The sequence below is a fragment of the Populus nigra genome, chromosome 8, assembly GCF_951802175.1.
Source record: "Populus nigra chromosome 8, ddPopNigr1.1, whole genome shotgun sequence".
Lineage (NCBI taxonomy): Eukaryota > Viridiplantae > Streptophyta > Magnoliopsida > Malpighiales > Salicaceae > Populus > Populus nigra.
In genome coordinates, this window is record NC_084859.1 from 16,268,365 (window position 1) to 16,287,462 (window position 19,098).

General features: G+C 34.4%; 3 protein-coding genes across 5 annotated transcripts; all 3 read left to right on the forward strand.

Moving 5' to 3' along the window:
• The first annotated feature begins 4,081 nt into the window (after positions 1 to 4,081).
• On the forward strand, positions 4,082 to 6,196 carry LOC133701976 (aluminum-activated malate transporter 10-like). Its single transcript, XM_062126165.1, has 6 exons — positions 4,082 to 4,421; positions 4,656 to 4,796; positions 4,905 to 5,177; positions 5,258 to 5,376; positions 5,473 to 5,616; positions 5,717 to 6,196. The coding sequence occupies exons 1-6, from the start codon at positions 4,082 to 4,084 to the stop codon at positions 6,194 to 6,196; spliced, it is 1,497 nt and encodes a 498-aa protein (XP_061982149.1).
• A 4,051-nt stretch (positions 6,197 to 10,247) lies between these two features.
• On the forward strand, positions 10,248 to 12,570 carry LOC133700505 (uncharacterized). 2 transcript variants are annotated; one of them, XM_062124054.1, is made up of 5 exons: positions 10,248 to 10,382; positions 10,466 to 10,538; positions 10,608 to 10,788; positions 11,334 to 11,375; positions 11,593 to 12,570. In XM_062124054.1, the coding sequence occupies exons 1-5, from the start codon at positions 10,303 to 10,305 to the stop codon at positions 12,465 to 12,467; spliced, it is 1,251 nt and encodes a 416-aa protein (XP_061980038.1). In that variant the 5' UTR covers positions 10,248 to 10,302; the 3' UTR covers positions 12,468 to 12,570. The 2 variants fall into 2 exon arrangements, with proteins under 2 accessions (XP_061980038.1, XP_061980039.1); XM_062124055.1 differs by lacking the exon at positions 11,334 to 11,375.
• An 840-nt stretch (positions 12,571 to 13,410) lies between these two features.
• On the forward strand, positions 13,411 to 17,089 carry LOC133702111 (plant UBX domain-containing protein 10-like). Of its 2 annotated transcripts, XR_009843656.1 has the most exons (5): positions 13,411 to 14,408; positions 15,265 to 15,435; positions 15,586 to 15,789; positions 16,085 to 16,366; positions 16,871 to 17,089. XR_009843656.1 is itself a non-coding variant. In XM_062126332.1 (4 exons), the coding sequence occupies exons 1-4, from the start codon at positions 13,575 to 13,577 to the stop codon at positions 16,310 to 16,312; spliced, it is 1,437 nt and encodes a 478-aa protein (XP_061982316.1). In that variant the 5' UTR covers positions 13,411 to 13,574; the 3' UTR covers positions 16,313 to 16,544. The 2 variants fall into 2 exon arrangements, 1 of the variants encoding a protein (XP_061982316.1); XM_062126332.1 differs by lacking the exon at positions 16,871 to 17,089 and having other exon boundaries at positions 16,085 to 16,544.
• Positions 17,090 to 19,098: the final 2,009 nt, after the last annotated feature.

Genomic DNA, 19,098 nt, shown 5'->3' on the forward strand with positions numbered 1-19,098 from the left:
AATGAGTATATAACACATTTTAATGATTATATGATGAGATGTGCCATAAAAAAAATAAAAGTTATAACTTTGTGTAGATTTTGTAAAGGTTTGAATAATAATTTTAGAAAAGAGGTCATGCTCATTTATGTTTTCACTCTTGACCAAGCCTAAACCATAATGCAAGATTATGAGTTGCTTATAAAAAGTCAATAGATAAAACACCAAGACCCCTATAATACCCCATTTAGATCTCAATTTAGGAATGCTAGTTCTGTGTTAGGTGCTCCATTATATAGACCTAATCCTAATAATGCCTAAATTTATAACGAAGATAAGGGTTGTTAATAAAATGTTTATGTTAAGTTCAGAGGTTCAGTGTGCTAAATATCAAGGTTTCGATCATATCTTCTTTAACTACACCTCTAAATCCTTAGTCACCAAGAACATAAGGATATAAGTGGAAAAAAATTACTATTGTGTGCAAGTGTATAGACCTAATCTCGAGGACTTTAATGACCTAGATGAAAAAGAATATTGTGCAAGAAGGGAGACTTAACACTATAAGTCCAAATGAATTTGAAAATGAGGTTAATAAAGAATATAATAATTCTACTTCAGTGGTAGAGGAAGAAGTTTTAGAAATTTTTTTAGTAAAATCGCTTGAAGAGATAAATATGGTATTAAAAGAGTCTTATGATGTTAGTCCTCTTAAACTACTTAATTCTCCACTCACCATGCTTGACGTTTGACACATTAAAGGTTTATAGCAACATGCTCCCCACTCGCTCATTCTTGACACCTAGCACGTCATAGACTTAGAACAACATGTTGAATTTCTTAATCCCTTACCCCTGACACGTGATGAGGAAGACGAAGATAATCCTAATTTACTATGTTATTTCAAAACTATATATACTAAGACTTAAAATAGTGTTTGTTCCACTCCACACTCTCGGTCATATAATGTTCATAGTTATGAATCTAGAAAGCCTGTTGATCTTTTTTTCATGTCTTTTTACTCTAAAATGTCTGATTTAACTGAGTTTTTTTTTCTGCATGTAAAGTTCATAATTTGCATGTTGAGATCATAAATAAAAAATTAAAACTAGTAATGAATAATATAAATTTTGAGCTGAGTTACATAAATATCATAATGCACTTAATATTGGAAATCATTTTATGATATAGATTAGACCTGGACAGTGTCATATGAAAACTAGTCATAAATTGCAATTGAGTACTGTTAGACTACTCAAAGTGTTGCAAATAATTGAATCAAATAGTTATATCATTAAACTACCATTAAACTTTAATATTAGCTCTATTTTTGACATGAAAGACCTTGATATATATAAAAACACAACCTATTCCTAATGCTCATTTTGATATCTCCACCCCATTATCCCTATCATTGGCACACAATGAACATAATAATGCTACTTTAAATGCACAAGTTGTTTTTACCAGGAATGATTAAGTTCAATGAATCCCAGTATATAAGTTAGGCGACCAAATTTAGATTGTACTTGAATTATTAGAAAAACATCGTAATGGTTTAATCATGATCTTTAAAAGCATTATCGGAGCTGCCTTGAATTATAGTTGAACATCACTGTTGTTTTTTGGTTGGGAGATTGGACTCATCCAAGCCCAAGTTATTATATTTTATTTATCTTTATTGTTGCACTTTAATTTATGTTATGTTATTAATTAGTCGGCTTTAAACCTAAATTTAATTATGATTATGATTTTATTATTTATGTAACTTTCTTGACATTATGAGCAATGTTTTATGATTTGATAAAAATAACATAATATTTCTCTTTTGAATTCTCTCATCTTCTTAATTTTTCTTTTTTTTTTTCACAGCTTTTATTTTTCTTTAATTTATAGTCAAGCATCATAATGTAACCCTTTTCCCTCCCTTCTTATGAATCCCAAGTGCCTAATACATTAGCACATTTCTCTCAACATCAATACCTTCTCATCATCCTCATGATCACTATTTTTTTTGAAGACGTCTGCATACCTTCGGTGGCAGTCGTAATAGTTTAACATAGACCGTTGTAAGTGAACTAATCACCACGCACTAAAAGATTCCATGCTAATATAGGTACTACATTAGGTATTCTTGTCCTTGATGAAAAAAAGTCCAATACTGTTGTTATCATTAATGAATTGAGCATAAGAAAAAAGTTAACACTTTGGAATAAGAAGCAACTTTTGATAGCTGAGTGTGCTTTTCAAATCAGAGCACTTGTGGACAGGGAAAGCTCCCAGCATTAGAAGATAAGTGCTCCGTCTTCCATTAAACTGAACTCAGCACAGGCCAATCAGAAACCTTGCTCAAAGCCTTCTACCTTATATACAAGTTTTATAAACAGGGAAAAACTGAGGAGTCCTAGTCATGACCTAATTTGGAAGACTATCATAAACTGAGATTTGCTGGGTGTTGTAACGAGTGGTAACAGCTGCAACCAATTTGCAGTTTCAAAACGCATGTCAATACCACTCACTGCATTTGTCCTCTTCCACTTGACAGATGATATGATATACTAGAGTCTGTACATTCATGTTGGACTTTCCACTTTAGCTGAAAGCCAATACAAAGGAGTTAACACAGCAAGCACAAAGGATTTAGGACTCTCTCTTACCTATGCAGGCACGCCTGTCCTTTTGTACGTACTAATGGTTTCTCCATGCTATTCAAGTGGTAGGAGATAGAGAAGCTGTAATGTTCTCCTGTGGATCAAAATGGAAAAGATTCGTAGGCCTTGGCTGTACGTTGTGCATAGAAAAACTGCTTATGGCATACATAAGAGAAGACCTATAAAAAATAGTCTGGTGATTTTACCTACATTTTCTGTGAACTGTAAGCAATTTGGTCATGTAGAGTGTGACAGAGATACATTCTTTGTTTCTTTCTGAAAAGCAGAAGCATTAACAAGTCATTTCCCATCGCTAATTTAGTATACAAGTGGATAAAATAAGTGAAACATGACACTCTAACGCACTCACTGCACAGAAACAAGTTGGTCACACTAGTTTTCTGGACTTGAAATAACATGCAGATTATTGCCTTGCAATTCCTTGTAAGATCAATACTTTGCTACGCTTATCTTGGCAATGAATCTTGACTCCTCTGCTATGCTCTATTTTTCAATTAAAACAAACAACCATAATTTTCATGTCAATCTTACAAGAATCCGTACAAATGCTGGAACAGAGCACACGCATTGCCCTTTGCATAATATGAAAGGAAACTACTGCAGGGCCACAAAAAAGCATTGGTAGGTCAGTAGCATAGGACCACAATGGCAATTGTTAAATCAGGATACCCACATCAGAAATATCTGTATATATAGAAATGATTTACCTTGGGGTGGTGCTGAGTCCTAATTTTCTTATCTATATAGGAGACAAATCAGAGAGGAGTCTGGTCGATGATCCACTTAGACGAAATATTGAGCATTAGAACACATAAAACTTGAGGTTCCTATGATCCAAATCGTCATAAAATGACGTTCAGCTTTTCATTTTTGGGGACACAAATGTCAACTGGTATCCTAATTTTTTTAGGTCACAAAAGAGTCCTGTCTGTCTGCATAGCAGAAATGGCTTTATGAAGATAACAAGGATGAGTTACGGATCTGATTTTGTCTATAATAGATTAAATAAAATCCCTTACATTATAGTTAACCCAGGAGGGGGAGAGAGAGAGAGAGAGAGAGAGAGGGAGAGAGATTGCCCAATAATCACAGCTTTACCTACCAGAAATTTTTTTAAAATGATCCTTTAGAATTTCCATGTCATTGGATTTTATATTTATTTTTTCTATCCTGATAACACTTTTATTATAAACAAAATCTCAGTGCAAAGTAACATATACCTCCTTTATATATATTCACTTGAATAGTCATTCAGCATTGGTCTTCCAATCCAAGCATCACCTTCCCATTGCATGGCCATAGAGTGCTTGGTAACTAACTCATTTGCAAGTCTTTATAGCAGAATTCTCTGATATCTCCAATCTTGTCTATCTCATTCCAAGGTATCCCATCACATACTACATAGTTGTGACCACTGTAAAGTGCAAAATATGGCTCATCAGGAGAAGGAAACAAGTGGATTGGAGTGGAGAATAACTTTGGGAGATGGGTCATCAAAGAGTTTGGTCCCGGAGACAGGGCCTATCAGCAGAATTTGGATGGGGCTAAAGGGTTTGATGGCAGGACTGGTTTTGAAAGTATGGAAGTTTTTAAACAAAGCATGGGATATAGGGGTGGATGACCCCAGAAAAGTGATCCATTGTCTAAAAGCAGGAATGGCACTTACTATTGTCTCCCTCGTTTACTTCACGAGACCTTTGTATGAAGGTGTGGGTGGCAATGCTATGTGGGCTGTTATGACAGTTGTGGTAGTCTTTGAAAATACTGTAGGTAAGTACTCCAAATTTGTTGAAACATTAAATAATCAATGTCCAAAGCTCTGTAAAATGTCATCATCCATGGTCACTGGTCCTCCCCACTATTTGAGGATCAAACATCACGGGAAAACAAGGAAGCAAGTTTTTTTTTTTTGTTGAATGAATTCTGCAATGTTCTTTAAGCCAGTGGCCCAAAAGGCTAAAGCATTTTACATTAACCTTTAGACTTAACCTGATTATCTTGCAGGTGCAACAATATCCAAAAGTTTGAATAGAGTGATTGGAACAACTCTTGCTGGATTTCTTGCCTTTGGTGTCCATTGGGTGGCTAGTCAGTCAGGACAGAAATTTGAGCCCCTAATCATTGGAGCTTCAGTTTTCTTATTAGGTTTGCATCTAATATAATTTGAACTAACATTTTACTAGAAGTTGTTTTACGAGAAAAAAAAAGGGACAATTATCTAATCTAGTGTTAATTAATCACGTTTCTCCTCAGCCTCTGCTGCAACCTTCTCCAGATTTATTCCCTCGGTGAAAGCTCGGTTTGATTATGGAGCCTTGATCTTTATCCTCACTTTCAGCTTGGTTGCTGTTTCTGGTTATCGAGTGGATAAACTGTTTGCCCTGGCTCATCAAAGAATATCTACGATTATCATCGGAACTTGTTTATGCATCCTTGTAACCATGTTTATTTGCCCCATCTGGGCTGGTCAGGAGCTGCATGCTCTTATCTGTCGCAACATGGACAAACTTGCCGGCTCTTTAGATGGTAAGTGGCATACCATGCAGGCACTTATGAATGAAGATTTTCAGTTTCGCAAAAAATTTATCAAATCCATCGCATTTCAGGTTGTGTAGAAGAGTATTTCGATCATAATGGCGAACTTAAAGACAGCGATAAACATCCTGACAAGAAATTGCTTGGTTACAAATGTGTGCTCAATTCCAAGACCACAGAGGAATCCATGGTACGTGACAGGACTTGCCAATAAAATCAATCGAAATATATAATAATTTCTCAGACTGTTTGACTGAAGTTGTGGATGACACTGTTTTTGACACAGGCCAATTTTGCTAGATTGGAGCCTGCACATGGTCGCTTCAACTTCAAGCATCCATGGCAACAATACCTTAAAATCGGTGCATCAATGCGCAGCTGTGCCTACTCCATTGAGGCTCTTAATAGCTGCATTGATTCAGAAAATCAGGTGACAAATTTTCTTTATACTCTCGCTTAATACTTTTTAACCCTGTGATTTTTGTCCTGACAAAGTCTTTGTTTCCCTACACTACTATGTCTGAAAACAGGCCCCTGAGTTCATAAAGAAGCACATGAGCAACGTTTGCATGAAAGTGAGCTCCAACTCTTCCTGTGTTATAAAAGAGCTAGCAAAAACTATCAAGACATTGAAAAAATCATCCTCCATAGATTTCTTAGTTGAAGAAATGAGCAGTGCAGTGCAAGATCTCCAAAATGAAATAAAATCTCTTTCAAATCTGCTTAGCCCAGCAGAACTTTTACTTCCTGGGAGCAAGGAAACTGAGAAAACAACGTCCACAATACATCTCCTGGAAGTTCTTCCAGTAGTAAGTTTAGCTTCTTTGCTGATAGATATTTCGTCAAGGATCCAAGATATTGTCAAAACGGTTGAAGAACTAGCTAACGTAGCAGAATTCAAGGCTGAAGCTGATGACAAGGCCAAACAAAATCAAGCCAATATTAATAGAATTGTACCAAGTCAACAAAATGATGATCAGCAAACCATGAAGGCTCTTGAAAGGGTCTGAGTTTCCATATTAGTTTTTTCAAATATTTTCAGTGAGAAGAAACAATTTAGACAGGCTGGATGCACTGTAAAAATCAATATAGCAATTGACATAAATAAATAAAAGCTAGTGAGATCACAGGATTACTTTAAATATTTCTTAATTATAGTTACGAGGTTGATGATGCTTATTAATGCCTAATGGATTCGAGATTTAAACCTTAAAAACCATGCTTGTGACACAACGCATGAGGCAAGATCCAAGCCCAACAGCTAATGGGTCATGGAAGGTACTAGCGGATCCAAAGTGATTGCATACTTTAAGCTCGAGAATATCGCTTCGTCTAATTCTTAGGATGAGCTGCACCACTTCCAAATAGCCTCCTTGACTCAACTATCCAAAATTAATTAACAAAAAACTAAAAAAAAGGATGAGATTTTACTGTTTACCTCCTCGAACAACTTAATTAATTGAATTGATTTCTTTATTATTTTTTTAAGTTTTCTTTTCAATTCATTTTTTTTAATTTTAATTTTATTTTTTAATATTAGGTTTATTGAGGATTGAACTTTATAATTCTTTTCAATTTACTTTTTATGAGGTTATCTTATTTTTATGATTTAAACCACAAGTTTGATAAGTTAACTCGGTTGACTTAGATTTTTTTCTTCTAATTGACTTATTTTTTCAATTTCATCATTTAATATTGGGTTGATTGAGAATTAGGTTTCGTTATCTGTTTCGATTTGCTTTCTATGAGATTATTTTTATTTCGTGACTTGGGTCATGGGCATTACCGGCTAATCCGAGTTGACTAGAGTAATTTTTTATGTTTTTTTTTAATTGATTTCTCAATTTTAATTTTATCCTTCAATATTATGTTTATTGGGGATTGAGCTTCATAGTTTTTTTTTCAATTTATTTTTTATACTTATTATTCCAATTTCATGACCTAAACTACAGATTTTACAAGTTAACTTGAGTTTTTTTCCCTCCTTTCTAATTAACATTTTCCTTCAAATTCATACTTTAAAATTGGGTTGATTAGGAATTAGATTTCATAATATGTTTCGATTTACTTTCTATTATGTTATTCATATCTTATAACTTAAGTCACGAGTTTAATAGGTTAACCCGAGTTAACTCGAGTCATTTTTTTAATCGATTTTTTTTTCAATTTCATCTTTTAAAATTGAATTGCTTGAGAATTGTACTTTATAATTTATTTATATTTATTTTCTATTGCATCATTATATTAAATCTAGCATTGCAATGTTTTCTCCACTTTACCCTCATCTCTACACAAGTTAGCATGATTTATAGCTATATAAATCCATAAAATATATAAAATATGAGGTAAGATAGATTCTAATTTCATAAGCTCTAAATTCCTATAATTCTCGGTGTAATTTTTTATCATCTTCTTCCATCTTAAGCATTGAAAGTCCCCTAAGCCCAAGAAAAACTTGTTTTAGAGGTGTTCATAATTTTCAATATTTTCTAATCCAATATCCGATTGCAAGTTTCCTTAAAATTAATCTCGTCACATTATAAATTCATTTTCGCACCACAACCATGCAAATTGGAACGAGAACTCATCAGCTAAGTTGTGTTCTTAACCCTATCATGGACTAAAGTCTATATATGTATGAATATAATGCCAATATGGGAGTTTAGAGGTGAAAGGCTCGTTCATCTTTCAAGTGAGTCTAAGTTCAAGATGTTCACCATATATATCAGGAGAGCTCTCAATTAGGTTCAAGTTGTGAAACTAGAATCTCTAATATGGCCCGCTCGTATTTGAACTTCGAAGATCATATAATAATCTTTAGTCGTGAAGTTGATATGATGAGAGTTTTCGGAATATATTGAAGGTGAAACTTGTCTCTTAGGTAAAGATAAGAAAAGCCGCCACCTCAGAGGAAAAAAATAGAGAAAGCCAACGTAATATAAGTATTCAAAGTTGGGCTAATTTTCCTAACACATGACCTGATATAAAAGATTAAGATATTTTTATATAAAAAAATAAAAAAATTATAAAATTTAAGGTTTAATAATTTAATATTAAATGATGAAATTAAAATAAAAAACAATCAATTTTAAAATAAAAAATATTGAAGAAAAAAACTCAAGTCAATCTGGATTTAGGCACCGTTTGGCATTGCGTTTGTAACTGCGTTTCATCAAAATTTGAATTTTTTTTGCTAAAATTGAGTGCGGTTTGTACTTTTTGGATCGTTTTGATGTGCTGATGTCAAAATTGATTTTTAAAAAATAAAAAAACATTATTGGCATGCATTTCGGCACGAAAAGCTATTTGAAAAGCACCCGCAATCACACTGCCAAACACGCTCTTACTCTAGTACAAACCTGTCATCTACGATATGCAATGGAAATGAAAAAATTAATTATTTTAAAAGCACTTAGAGAAAAGGATCAAAGTTAAATAAATTAAAACAACAAAACCCGATTTATTGAAAAAAGGTCGAACGAAAGTTAATTTGACTAACCCTTCACCTGAGTCAATGACAAAAAGAATCTAGAAAACTTAAGGTTCAATAATATAATATGAAATGATAAAATTGATTAAAAAAAAGACTTAGAAAGAACAAAGTTAAATCGGGTTAATCTTTGAAATTAATGATCTGGATCATGAGATTGAGATGACCATGTAGAAAGCAAAAACAAAAAAATCTCGAAGCAAAATTCTCAATAATAAAAAATTTAAAAAGAAAATATATAACAATCAAAATAATAAGGACCAAATCAGGTTAAAAACCTACTAAAAAATAATAATAAGGGACTAAATTGAAAAATAAAATAAATTAAGAAAAGGATAAATAAAAAAACAATAAAAAAATAAAGACCAAGATTGACTAATAAAATAAAATAAAATACTGAGAGATATAATTGGAATAAATAAATAAATCAAGAAAAAGATAAAAAAAGATACCAATGAAAAGAACAAAGACCATATCTGATATAAAATTAAATAAAACCAAATAAGAAAGGATGCAATTGAAAAAATATTTAAAAAATAATAATAAACAAATAAAGACCAATAAAAAGAATAAAAACCATAATTGAAAGAAATAAATAAATAAGAGGACAACTCTATATTTTGGTTGACCTTACATGAATTTCGAAGAGAGAAGAAAAAAAAGAGAGGGAGGAGAAAAAAATCTCACCACAACTAAACCGCAATGCATATCACTACATATGTTACCCATTAGCTGCGCCGCCATTATAAACGTTAGAAGACACGGTGTTGGGTGTTTTTAGCTATTAAATATTGCACGCGTTACTAGAATGGCACGAACGGTATTTACTTGACGGCACATTGAACTTATTCTTTCTATTAATGTTTTTTTTTATATATTTTAAAAGATTGACTTGTTATTGATTCATATAGATTATAACAAAATAACCATGATGAAAAGATTCAAATAACCGTGAAGGCCATTCTTAAAATTTTTGTTTTTACTTTAAGGGCAATGAAGTCATTTACTGTTTGAAAAAAGAAAAAAACCCCTCTTAACCTTTTGCTTTTAAAGGTATTTATATTATTTAACTGTATAAAAAGAAATAATCATTATAGCACCAATCAATTTTATACCGATGAATTTTATAATGAAAATGAATCATATATAAAATATCATTTTACTTTTAAAAACAGGTCATTTGGTTTTTGATATAAAGGGGAAAGACATCATTGCAATGAGTCTAAAACAATAACGAGGTTTAGCGTGTGTTTTTTTTAATTTTAATTTGATGGATATCTTAGCTTGTGTTTGTAGGCCCAATCAAATAACAGACCCTGTCCATCTCAGCCCTCCTCTTTTCGCTGGGAAAATCTATGGGTCTTTTCTTTACCACAAAAACAAAGGAGGGCCAACTTCAGCCTCACACTAGCCCACTTATAAATGGGCTCAGGTCCATTTCTAAACAATTTCAAATTAACCGTGAAACCCAGAGATCCAAAACTCTCTCTCTCTTAGAAATAAATAAATAAATAAATCCCAGAGTTTTCTAGGGGTTTCTATTAAAATGACTACCTCCCCCTCCCCCTCCCCCTCCCCCTCCCCCTCGGTTTTATTTTGATTTTGTGCTAGTAATTATACTTAAAAATGGAAGACACAATCCTTACCTCTGAGAAACCCTCAAATCCTTCCCCTCTCGATCCTCCTTCTCGCTTCATCTGCCACGTGTACGTTCTTAATCTCTTAAATCTCTCCTCCAGTCACTGTGATTAAGTTGTTTGTTATTCTAACTTAATTTCTGATTGTGTAGGTGCCAGAAACAGTTTTCACAGTACACGTGTCCTCGATGCAATTCTCGCTATTGTTCTCTTCACTGCTATAAGGTAAAATAACAATGCGAGTAATGATTGGGTTTTTTTTTTTTAATTCTGGTTTTGTCGCGGTGTTTGCAGTCGCATAGTGAGAGGTGCACAGAGTCGTTTATGAGAGAAAATGTGATGGAAGAGATGAAGCTGATGCAATCGGATGAGCAAACGAAGCGGAAAATGCTTGATATTCTGAAACGGTTTCATTCTGAGGAGCAAGAAGGAATGGATGATAGCATGGATGACGACGACGACGATCCTGAGGATGGTAATTTTCAATTAATTATGATGATATCTGGAAAAAAGTTTTTTTTTTATTGTTATTATTATTGATAATTGTGTTGGTGGAGAACTTTGAAAAATGTGACAATTTCAGTTTGTTGTAATGCTAGCTTTAGTTTTGGAATTTAGAAATTGATTGGTGAATGAGTTAATTTTTGGTCGTGAAGGAAGGGGGTGCGTAAAGTGGCATTTATATATAATTTTTTCAAGTCCTGGAAGGATGGTATGGTTATAACTCTACCTTTATTCATATTTTTGTCTAATTTTGCAATGCATACTCTAAGTTAGTGAATTGGACTGTAAGGAAATCCGTTTATTTTGGGTTCTTGCTACTTAGATCCTTGTGGCATTCTACTGTTAAAAGGGCGAATTTATTAGTTTTTTTTTCTCTCATGCAATTGTTTCTCAGTGAAATAAGATTGTAAACTCTTGAGGACAGGTTTGTGCATAACTAGTGCGATGTTTTGAAATGTTATAATTAGTTATGGAAGGGCTTTGACCTGATTTTGCTCATATTTTATTTGTTGACAGATTCTGTTCTTTCTGAGGAGACTGTTCAGAAGGTGTTGTCTGGTGTGTTTTTATGTATTTTCTATTTTTTTCTTGTAAATTTTTTTATGTCTTCTCATTGGTTCTTCTTTGCCTGTCATTCAGTACTTCAGATATTTTCATTTTCATTTAAACTGAATTTTCTCACTCATTAGGTTGTAGTTAGAGTGTTATTTAATGGTGTGTTCTGATGCTTTAACTTTAGAAGCTAATGGAATTCATGTATTGTTTCTCATTGCAGGTGGTCCAATCAATTATGATGATTTATCAGCAGAAGAGAAGAAACGTTTCCAAAGAGCTGTGGCATCTGGAGAACTCAGCAAGTTGATCGAAGCATGGGATCCATGGTGGTTGAAGTCTTCTGCTAGAGCCATCTCTCTTAGCAAGGAAGGAACCAGACTTATCCACCCACTTGCCAAAGAGGAAGCATTGTCATCGCGTCAAGATGATGGTGCAGGGGACCAACCCAGTGAGATTCCTCCTGGCCCTGATGCTCCATTACCTCCTGTAAGGAAGCTTATTTCTAGAGATCCATCACCCTTCTTAGCCGTTCACTTGGTTGACATTATATATAGCTACTGCTTCACACTACGCCTCTACAATGGAGATTGGCAGTCAGATGCCATTGGGTCAGCAACAGTGGTATTGAATGTCTCCTCTGTCTTAGGTCAAGCCGGCCAGCCCGAAACCGTCCTGGAAGCTCTGTCATATTGCTTGGAGAGAACTTGCTCTCCAGAGTATAGAAACATGGGTGGATTGCAATTTGGATTGGGTCTTGTTGAAGATGTATTACACATTCTGTCACTTGGTGGCCCTGCTTTAATCTGCTTGCTCTGTGATCTACAGAGGATGGTTCAGGCTGGAGAGGAGGAGCTGAAAGCTGAGAAAAGGAGAAAGTCGAAGACAGAAATCAAGAGTAAGCTGAAGCTTGCGGAGAAGAAGGTCTATTTCATAATGTGTTGGGTGCATGAGCAGCCAGGGGAAGCCTGGTCCTCCCTAGCTGCCATAGTAAGGGCAGAAAAAAGTTCAGCTTTGGATTGTAGAGCAGGTAAAAATCCCCAGATAGCAGAACTAAAAACTGAATCCAAGGGAAAGGTTTTGATAGAGGAATTGTAATGAGTTGGTGATTATTGTATGATCTGGACATGTAAAAACCCTTGTATATTTCAAACTATGGAAGAGGTTTTTGATCGAAGGAAGTGAAATGATTTCGCTGATAGTTGGATACGTAGTTGTCTTTCTGGAATTGATCTCCGACCAGACCCGGCAGTAAACATCAATTGCTTTTCTGGCAGGCTGGCAACCTCTCAGTTGCGGCTCGGGCTTTGGAGCTCATTGGCATATTTTCGCTGCTACTTTATGTTCTCTCTTCATTATGGATTTCGCAATACTATCCGTCTTCAGCCACAAGGTATCCCAGTGACTGAGTTGGGACATCGTTCACTATGTGGGACCTACAAACATGTGAGTTACACAGTGGCCGAAAACCAAGAAGTCCCATCCATAATTCCTTGAAACTTGTTAAGAATTTCCCAAACAGTTGGCTCATGAATAAAACGTCATCGCTTTCTCAGCTCTCACCTTTCGTCGCCTGGTCAAGAAAGAATTCAATAATTATCCAATAAATAAGGGCGTGTTTGTCGGTGCATTCAAAATATGATTTCTCTGAAAAATTGTATATAAAAAATGAATTTTTAAAAATTTAAAAAATATTTTTTAATATATTTTTAAATTAAAGAACATTTTAAAATGTAATTTTTATCGCATTTTTAAACAGCCCTAAAAAGTGGATCTATTTTTTGCCGGGGGGTTGTGGCATTATTGTAATTCAAAAGGTAACCATGTCCATAATATACCGTAAAAACAAAAATTAAAAAGAAAATTAAAGGAGAAGGGCTTCTTAATGTATATTTTTTATGATATTATTTATTAGAATAGTGTTTTTATATAAGTTATTTATTTATTAAATTTATTTTTAATTTTCAATATTAAATTTTATAATTTTATAAAATTATTCCAAATTCATAATACGGAAAACTATATGAATACATAACGAACGCACGCACGCCAATATTCCTTGTCGGTCATCGCCATAAACCTCCGAGTTAAAAACAAGTGTTCCTCTTTCCTTCCATTCCCATTTCTCCTAAAAAAAGATCGAACTTCCTCCAGAGAACTCTGAAATAAAAAATCAGAGTGAAAGAAAGCTACAGTAATTCAATAATGGTTGATGTAGCAGATAAATTAGCGTATTTTCAAGCAATTACAGGCCTTGAAGATCCCGATTTATGCACCCAGATCCTCCAAGCCCATAATTGGGACCTCGAACTCGCCATCTCCTCTTTCACCTCTAATCACAATAATGACCCCCTTTCTTACTCCTCATCCACCGCCACCGCCACCGCCACCGCCACCACATCCACCGTCGTCGAACCACCCATTTCACCCATTCATCGTTCCGATTCCACCTCCATCGCTCCCGTGGCTGCTCCTCCTCCTGGTTTGGGCTGGAAAATAATTACTTTACCAATCTCAATCGTTTCTGGTAGTTTACGGTTAATTTCTGGTGCTGTTGGGTTTGGATTTTGGGCTGCTGGTAGTATCTTCTCTTATTCATTAGGTTTTATTGGGTTTGGCTCGAATTCGGACCGGGGTGGGGATTCTTCGGCGCAATTGGTAACTGCTTCCGCCGCGTCGAGAGAAGCCTTGGAGTTTATTGCTCAATTTGAGAGGGATTATGGTGGTTCTGGTTCTTCTAGTAGGCCGAATTTTGTTGGTGAAGGATTTATGGATGCGTTGACGAGGTCGAGGAATAGTTTTAAGTTGTTGTTTGTGTATTTGCATTCCCCGGATCATCCTGATACGCCCGCGTTTTGTGAGGGGACGTTGTGTTCGGAGGTTTTTAGCGCGTTTGTTAATGAGAATTTTGTTGCGTGGGGTGGGAGTCTTAGAGGGAGTGAGGGGTTTAAGATGAGTAATAGTTTGAAGGCTTCAAGGTTTCCGTTTTGTGCTGTTGTTATGCCTGCTACAAATCAGAGGATTGCGTTGCTTCAACAGGTAATTCTTTTCGGTGTGTGGTGATTTAATTTGAGATGTTGAATGATTTTGATGAGCTATATGTACTCCTATTTTGATTATGGTTGTTGTTGTTGAATTGATTATTGAATGAGGGAAATTAGGATTTGCAGGGATAGATTTGGCTAGGCAAATTATGAAGTAGATGGTTGTGTTTGTTGGGGGAAGGGATAGTACCTTGTTTCAACTCTGCACGGGAAAGTGTTAAAGGTGATTGAATTTGGCATTGGGCCATCAGAGATATTAAGCTTTGGTACATTGTGATTGTTTCTTTAAATATAGTTACTGCATTGAAACCTCGGTATTATTCTATAGGGTTGATTTATTTTTTTCTGTATAGTTTCTTGGGTACTTGATGTTGTTGGATTTACGGTGTCTTACTCTCTTGTTTTCTATCCTACTTGTAGATTTCATTTTGTATTTTCCTTGTGATGGTAGGTTTGTGTGCATCTTTTCATGAAAATTCTTTTTTCCATGGAATGCAATTAACGCGCTCTCCACCTCGCATATCGAGCTTTTTCAACATTTGTTGCAATAGCATGGGTTTATCCCACCCTTTTACATATGCACCAAAGTTTCCATATCTTTTTCGTTTTCAAATATAACTCAATTTTCCTTCAAAAACACTCTGGTTTGGGCGATGAGCCTTTAATGACTTGTTTGTCATCTGTGTCAACTGCTGAAGCATTTAATTGAATATTTAGGTATTACCCAATTCATGAGTTCGCTGGAATTTAGTTTGGAGGTTTCTGGGTCTTAAATAGACTCAACTTGTTTAATTGTGTTGTTGCTTAGTAGCTTTTTGCTGACAATTATGTGCATCTTTCTCTTGATCTAGGTTGAGGGTCCAAAATCTCCTGAAGAAATGCTCATGACACTACAGAGAGTTCTTGAAGAAAGTGCCCCGGTTCTTGTTGCAGCAAGACTTGAAGCGGAGGAGAGAACAACAAACATGCGTTTGAGGGAGGAGCAAGATGCTGCATACAGAGCAGCACTTGAAGCCGATCAAGTATGCCTTTGTTTCTTTTTTCTTTTTTTACTTGAGCATTTAGTTTATATCATGTTGGTACTGTTGGTCAGATGTGATGGTCCTTTTCTTCTTGCATGGTGGTGATGATTTTCTATTTGCCTTTGTATTCTTTTTTCTTTTATGCTTCAGGCTAGGGAACGACAACTGAGAGAAGAACAAGAACGTCTGGAAAGGGAGGCTGCTGAGGCAGAGAGAAAGCGCAAGGAGGAAGAAGAGGCTCAGGAGAGAGCAACACGTGAGGCTGCAGAAAAAGAGGCGGCTCTGGCAAGAATGCGGCAGGAGAAAGCCTTGTCGCTTGGTGCTGAACCTGAAAAGGGACCTAATGTTACACAAGTAACGTGTCTTATTTTATTTATTGCTTTTTTAATGATGCTGTTATCTGTAATCTTTTATTGTTTAGGACTTCAGGATGATTACTCAATTTTTTGTACTACAAGCATTGGTACTCTATGTAGCCTTGACTTGGTTTCATAAGTGTGTTTTTTTCTTCTGTTTTTTTTTTTTTTTTTGTATGCCGTTTAGCTTTTGATCTACTGGACTTCCTAACCCTCATAGTGTCTTTATGAAGAGTTGTCATGTGAATCTTTTGGAACTAATCTATGACTTCAAATGTAACTTTGTTAATCAGGTTTTGGTTCGATTTCCAACTGGAGAACGCAAAGAGAGGAGATTCCACAGTACAGCCACTATCCAGTCCCTGTATGATTATGTTGATTCTTTGGGTTGCTTAGATGTTGAGAATTACAGTCTTGTCTCAAACTTTCCCCGAGTTGTCTATGGTACAGATAAGCTCTCTCTATCTTTAAAAGAAGCAGGTTTGCACCCTCAAGCCAGCCTTTTTGTGGAGCTGAACTAGAGCAATGTAATGCCAAGTTGAGCTATCAAGAGCAGTCAGAAGCAGGACCATCAAGTAGGATACTTTGTTGTATTTCTCTTTCCAAATTCAACTTGATTGGCAATGATAGTCGGAGAAGATAGCTACTTTGGTCTCTTTGTGATGTTCTATTTTCTTTCAATTGCAAATGTCAATCAAACAAATGGAGTCAAGGTGGAAAGTAGGGTTGAAATAATGATATTGATCTTGCACATATCTCGATCTGGAATTTCTAGTAGCTTATCGACATTGATTGAAAGAGTGGATTGAAATTTCACTTGAGTGCTTTATCATGTGCTGTTGATAGAATGCAAGACTTGTGAAATGCATGCTGTTTTACTTGGGAAACCTGTTTCAGGAATTGACTTGAATTGTAAACTGAGAGCACCATGTTCATGCTTGAGACTACTAGATGTCCTAGAGTCCTAGACCTTGGCACTATAATTCTCTGTTTAATGTTTAGATTATCTGAGAAATTACTAAGCCAGTCATGTGGCTGCCTCCGTAGCAGTTTTTACGGTTGTGTTTCTGACCTTGCAGGTGGGCTTCTGTTAACTGCTGTTGCTGGTTTCCGTGAACTGTAGTTTTTGACTTGCTGCTAATGGCACCTACATTGCCTTTGTCTCCCCTTTCTATAAGATTCTTAAGCTTGTATGTCTGATAGTTTCGGAAACGGACATCAAGCTGTTTTAATTTTTTGCAACTCTCTTTAACAGTAGCACTAATTTATTTTATAAAGATTTAAATATTTAGAGATTATCTTTAATTCCTCTCCATTGTCAAGATTGTAACCTTAAAGCATGAAAACCCTAGTTCTATCCATGTTATTCATTGTGTCATTCCAACCCGTGACCCATGACGGATTGCGGGTCAACTGACTGGCTGATACTATAGCAAAGAATAAATGTTCGATAGTCTAGGTCTTCAATGTTAGTCTAGCTGATATCTTTTGTCTTCAATGTTTTAGCTGCAAGTCTTCAATGCAATCCAGAGAATAACATTCCACATAACCTAGTAATTGCAAGCTCAAATGTCCTGATATGGCCTTCTCCATCCTTACAGTGACAATGCAGATAAACCTGCAAATTGTAAGATGACCTTGTTTCGCTGGAAGCCTCTGGTGACAAAAGCAAATAGGTTTTTGACCAACATATTTTATACATTTATGATATTATAACAAACTAACGATCACAGTCATCGGCTGGAAATATTTATATGCCAATAAAAGCATGGGAAATAGTTAAAAAGATTTCTAATTAAATTTACCAAACTAATATAATCAATCCAACTTTAGTATTTTTAAATAGTAAAATACTAATTAAATTAAAAGTTATAATCTAAATATAAAAAAGATTTCAAATAAAATAAGATAAATAAAAACGATTTCACATAATAACTTCCATTTCTTATTTGAAGACTTTCATGATTTTTTATCATCATGAAATTTTAAATTAATATGAAACAAGTTTTTCAGAATCTATAAAAATTTCAGCTCAATCTAATAGTTAGATTAAAAGTTGTACTTAACCATTAATAAAATAATGCAATAGACATTATCATGCCAAGAATATTACAAAAATTTGCCCACTCTTATATTTTTTAAAAAACTCACCATCGAGTTATCTGTTAAGAATTAAATTCTTTCATTTTAAAATTTAATTTATAATGTTTGCATGATAAAGAAAAATTCATATTTAATATTATATTTTTTATTTCTATAAAGTTCATTTGTAGTTTCCTTTCGTATTTTTCTAATCCAAACTTAACATCATCATTATCTATGACTTCTAATATTTTAAACTCTGAATATAAAAAAAACTTAAAAACATATCTTTTATAATATCTTTAGAAGAATGGTTAGAAATCACCATGTCCTTCATTATGTTCTTGTTTGCAAAATCTTTATTCGTGACTTGAAGTTCATCGTTTTACATTGTCTTCTTCAGCTTAAAATAAAAAACTAAAATTGTTTGTCAACACCTTTTTTTGCCACTTTATCTTTAACATAATTAGATGACTTTTAAATTTTGCTTTTACCAGATTCCTCCACGTAAAGAAGTGATTGTCTTGGTGAAATCTCAAGAATAGGTCTAAGGTAAGGTTGGCTTAAAGTAAGTCTCCGAGTACATTCCTATCCTTTTTGTGATTCCTATTTGCATGACCATTAGCCGATTTAAACCTGTTATATCTTGCTCCTATCAATCTATTATTTGTTCATGAGATTGCTCCAAGAGAAAACAAAATTGTTTCAACCACCAACAAAATTAGAAACACTATTTGTTTCAATGAGAGGAGGATAAGTAATTTGTTCATGAGATAGCACCAAACGATTTAGTTTGCTCCCGAGCTTGTACAGTGCCTTAGAGAGCCTTTACTTCATGATGGGGTGCTACCGTCTTCATTCATCATCGGAGTGTACGATGTGAATAAAAGTTAAAATTCTCGAGCTCTAAAATTACAAACTTAAATTGTAAAGAAATTTAGAGGAAAATATTTTAGTATTTTGTAAAATCTAAATAATAGTTATAATCTGAATATTCTTAAAATAAATTAGACATTCTTATTTATATTAATTTGACCTGAAATATTTTATATGAAATGATTTCTAATTAAAACTTATCTAATAGAATTCATCTAGTATTATAATTTCTAAATAATAAAATACTATTTAAATTAAAAGTTCTAAGTTGAATAGAAAAAAGCATCCAAATGCAATAAGGTAAATAAAGAAAATCTTGCATGGTAGTTTCCAAGTATTATTTAAAGGT

What these genes read in the sequence shown, in the direction of transcription:
- LOC133701976 (XM_062126165.1), top strand. Translation starts at nt 4,082, where the DNA reads ATGGCTCATCAGGAGAAGGAAACAAGTGGATTGGAGTGGAGAATAACT. An exon ending in AGCTTCAGTTTTCTTATTAG is followed by an intron (nt 4,797 to 4,904) that starts GTTTGCATCTAA and finishes GTTTCTCCTCAG; the next exon opens with CCTCTGCTGCAACCTTCTCC. An exon ending in AGACCACAGAGGAATCCATG is followed by an intron (nt 5,377 to 5,472) that starts GTACGTGACAGG and finishes TTTTTGACACAG; the next exon opens with GCCAATTTTGCTAGATTGGA.
- LOC133700505 (XM_062124054.1), top strand. Translation starts at nt 10,303, where the DNA reads ATGGAAGACACAATCCTTACCTCTGAGAAACCCTCAAATCCTTCCCCT. An exon ending in GTTCTCTTCACTGCTATAAG is followed by an intron (nt 10,539 to 10,607) that starts GTAAAATAACAA and finishes CGGTGTTTGCAG; the next exon opens with TCGCATAGTGAGAGGTGCAC. An exon ending in TGTTCAGAAGGTGTTGTCTG is followed by an intron (nt 11,376 to 11,592) that starts GTGTGTTTTTAT and finishes TTCTCATTGCAG; the next exon opens with GTGGTCCAATCAATTATGAT.
- LOC133702111 (XM_062126332.1), top strand. Translation starts at nt 13,575, where the DNA reads ATGGTTGATGTAGCAGATAAATTAGCGTATTTTCAAGCAATTACAGGC. An exon ending in CAGCACTTGAAGCCGATCAA is followed by an intron (nt 15,436 to 15,585) that starts GTATGCCTTTGT and finishes TTTATGCTTCAG; the next exon opens with GCTAGGGAACGACAACTGAG. An exon ending in AGGGACCTAATGTTACACAA is followed by an intron (nt 15,790 to 16,084) that starts GTAACGTGTCTT and finishes TTTGTTAATCAG; the next exon opens with GTTTTGGTTCGATTTCCAAC.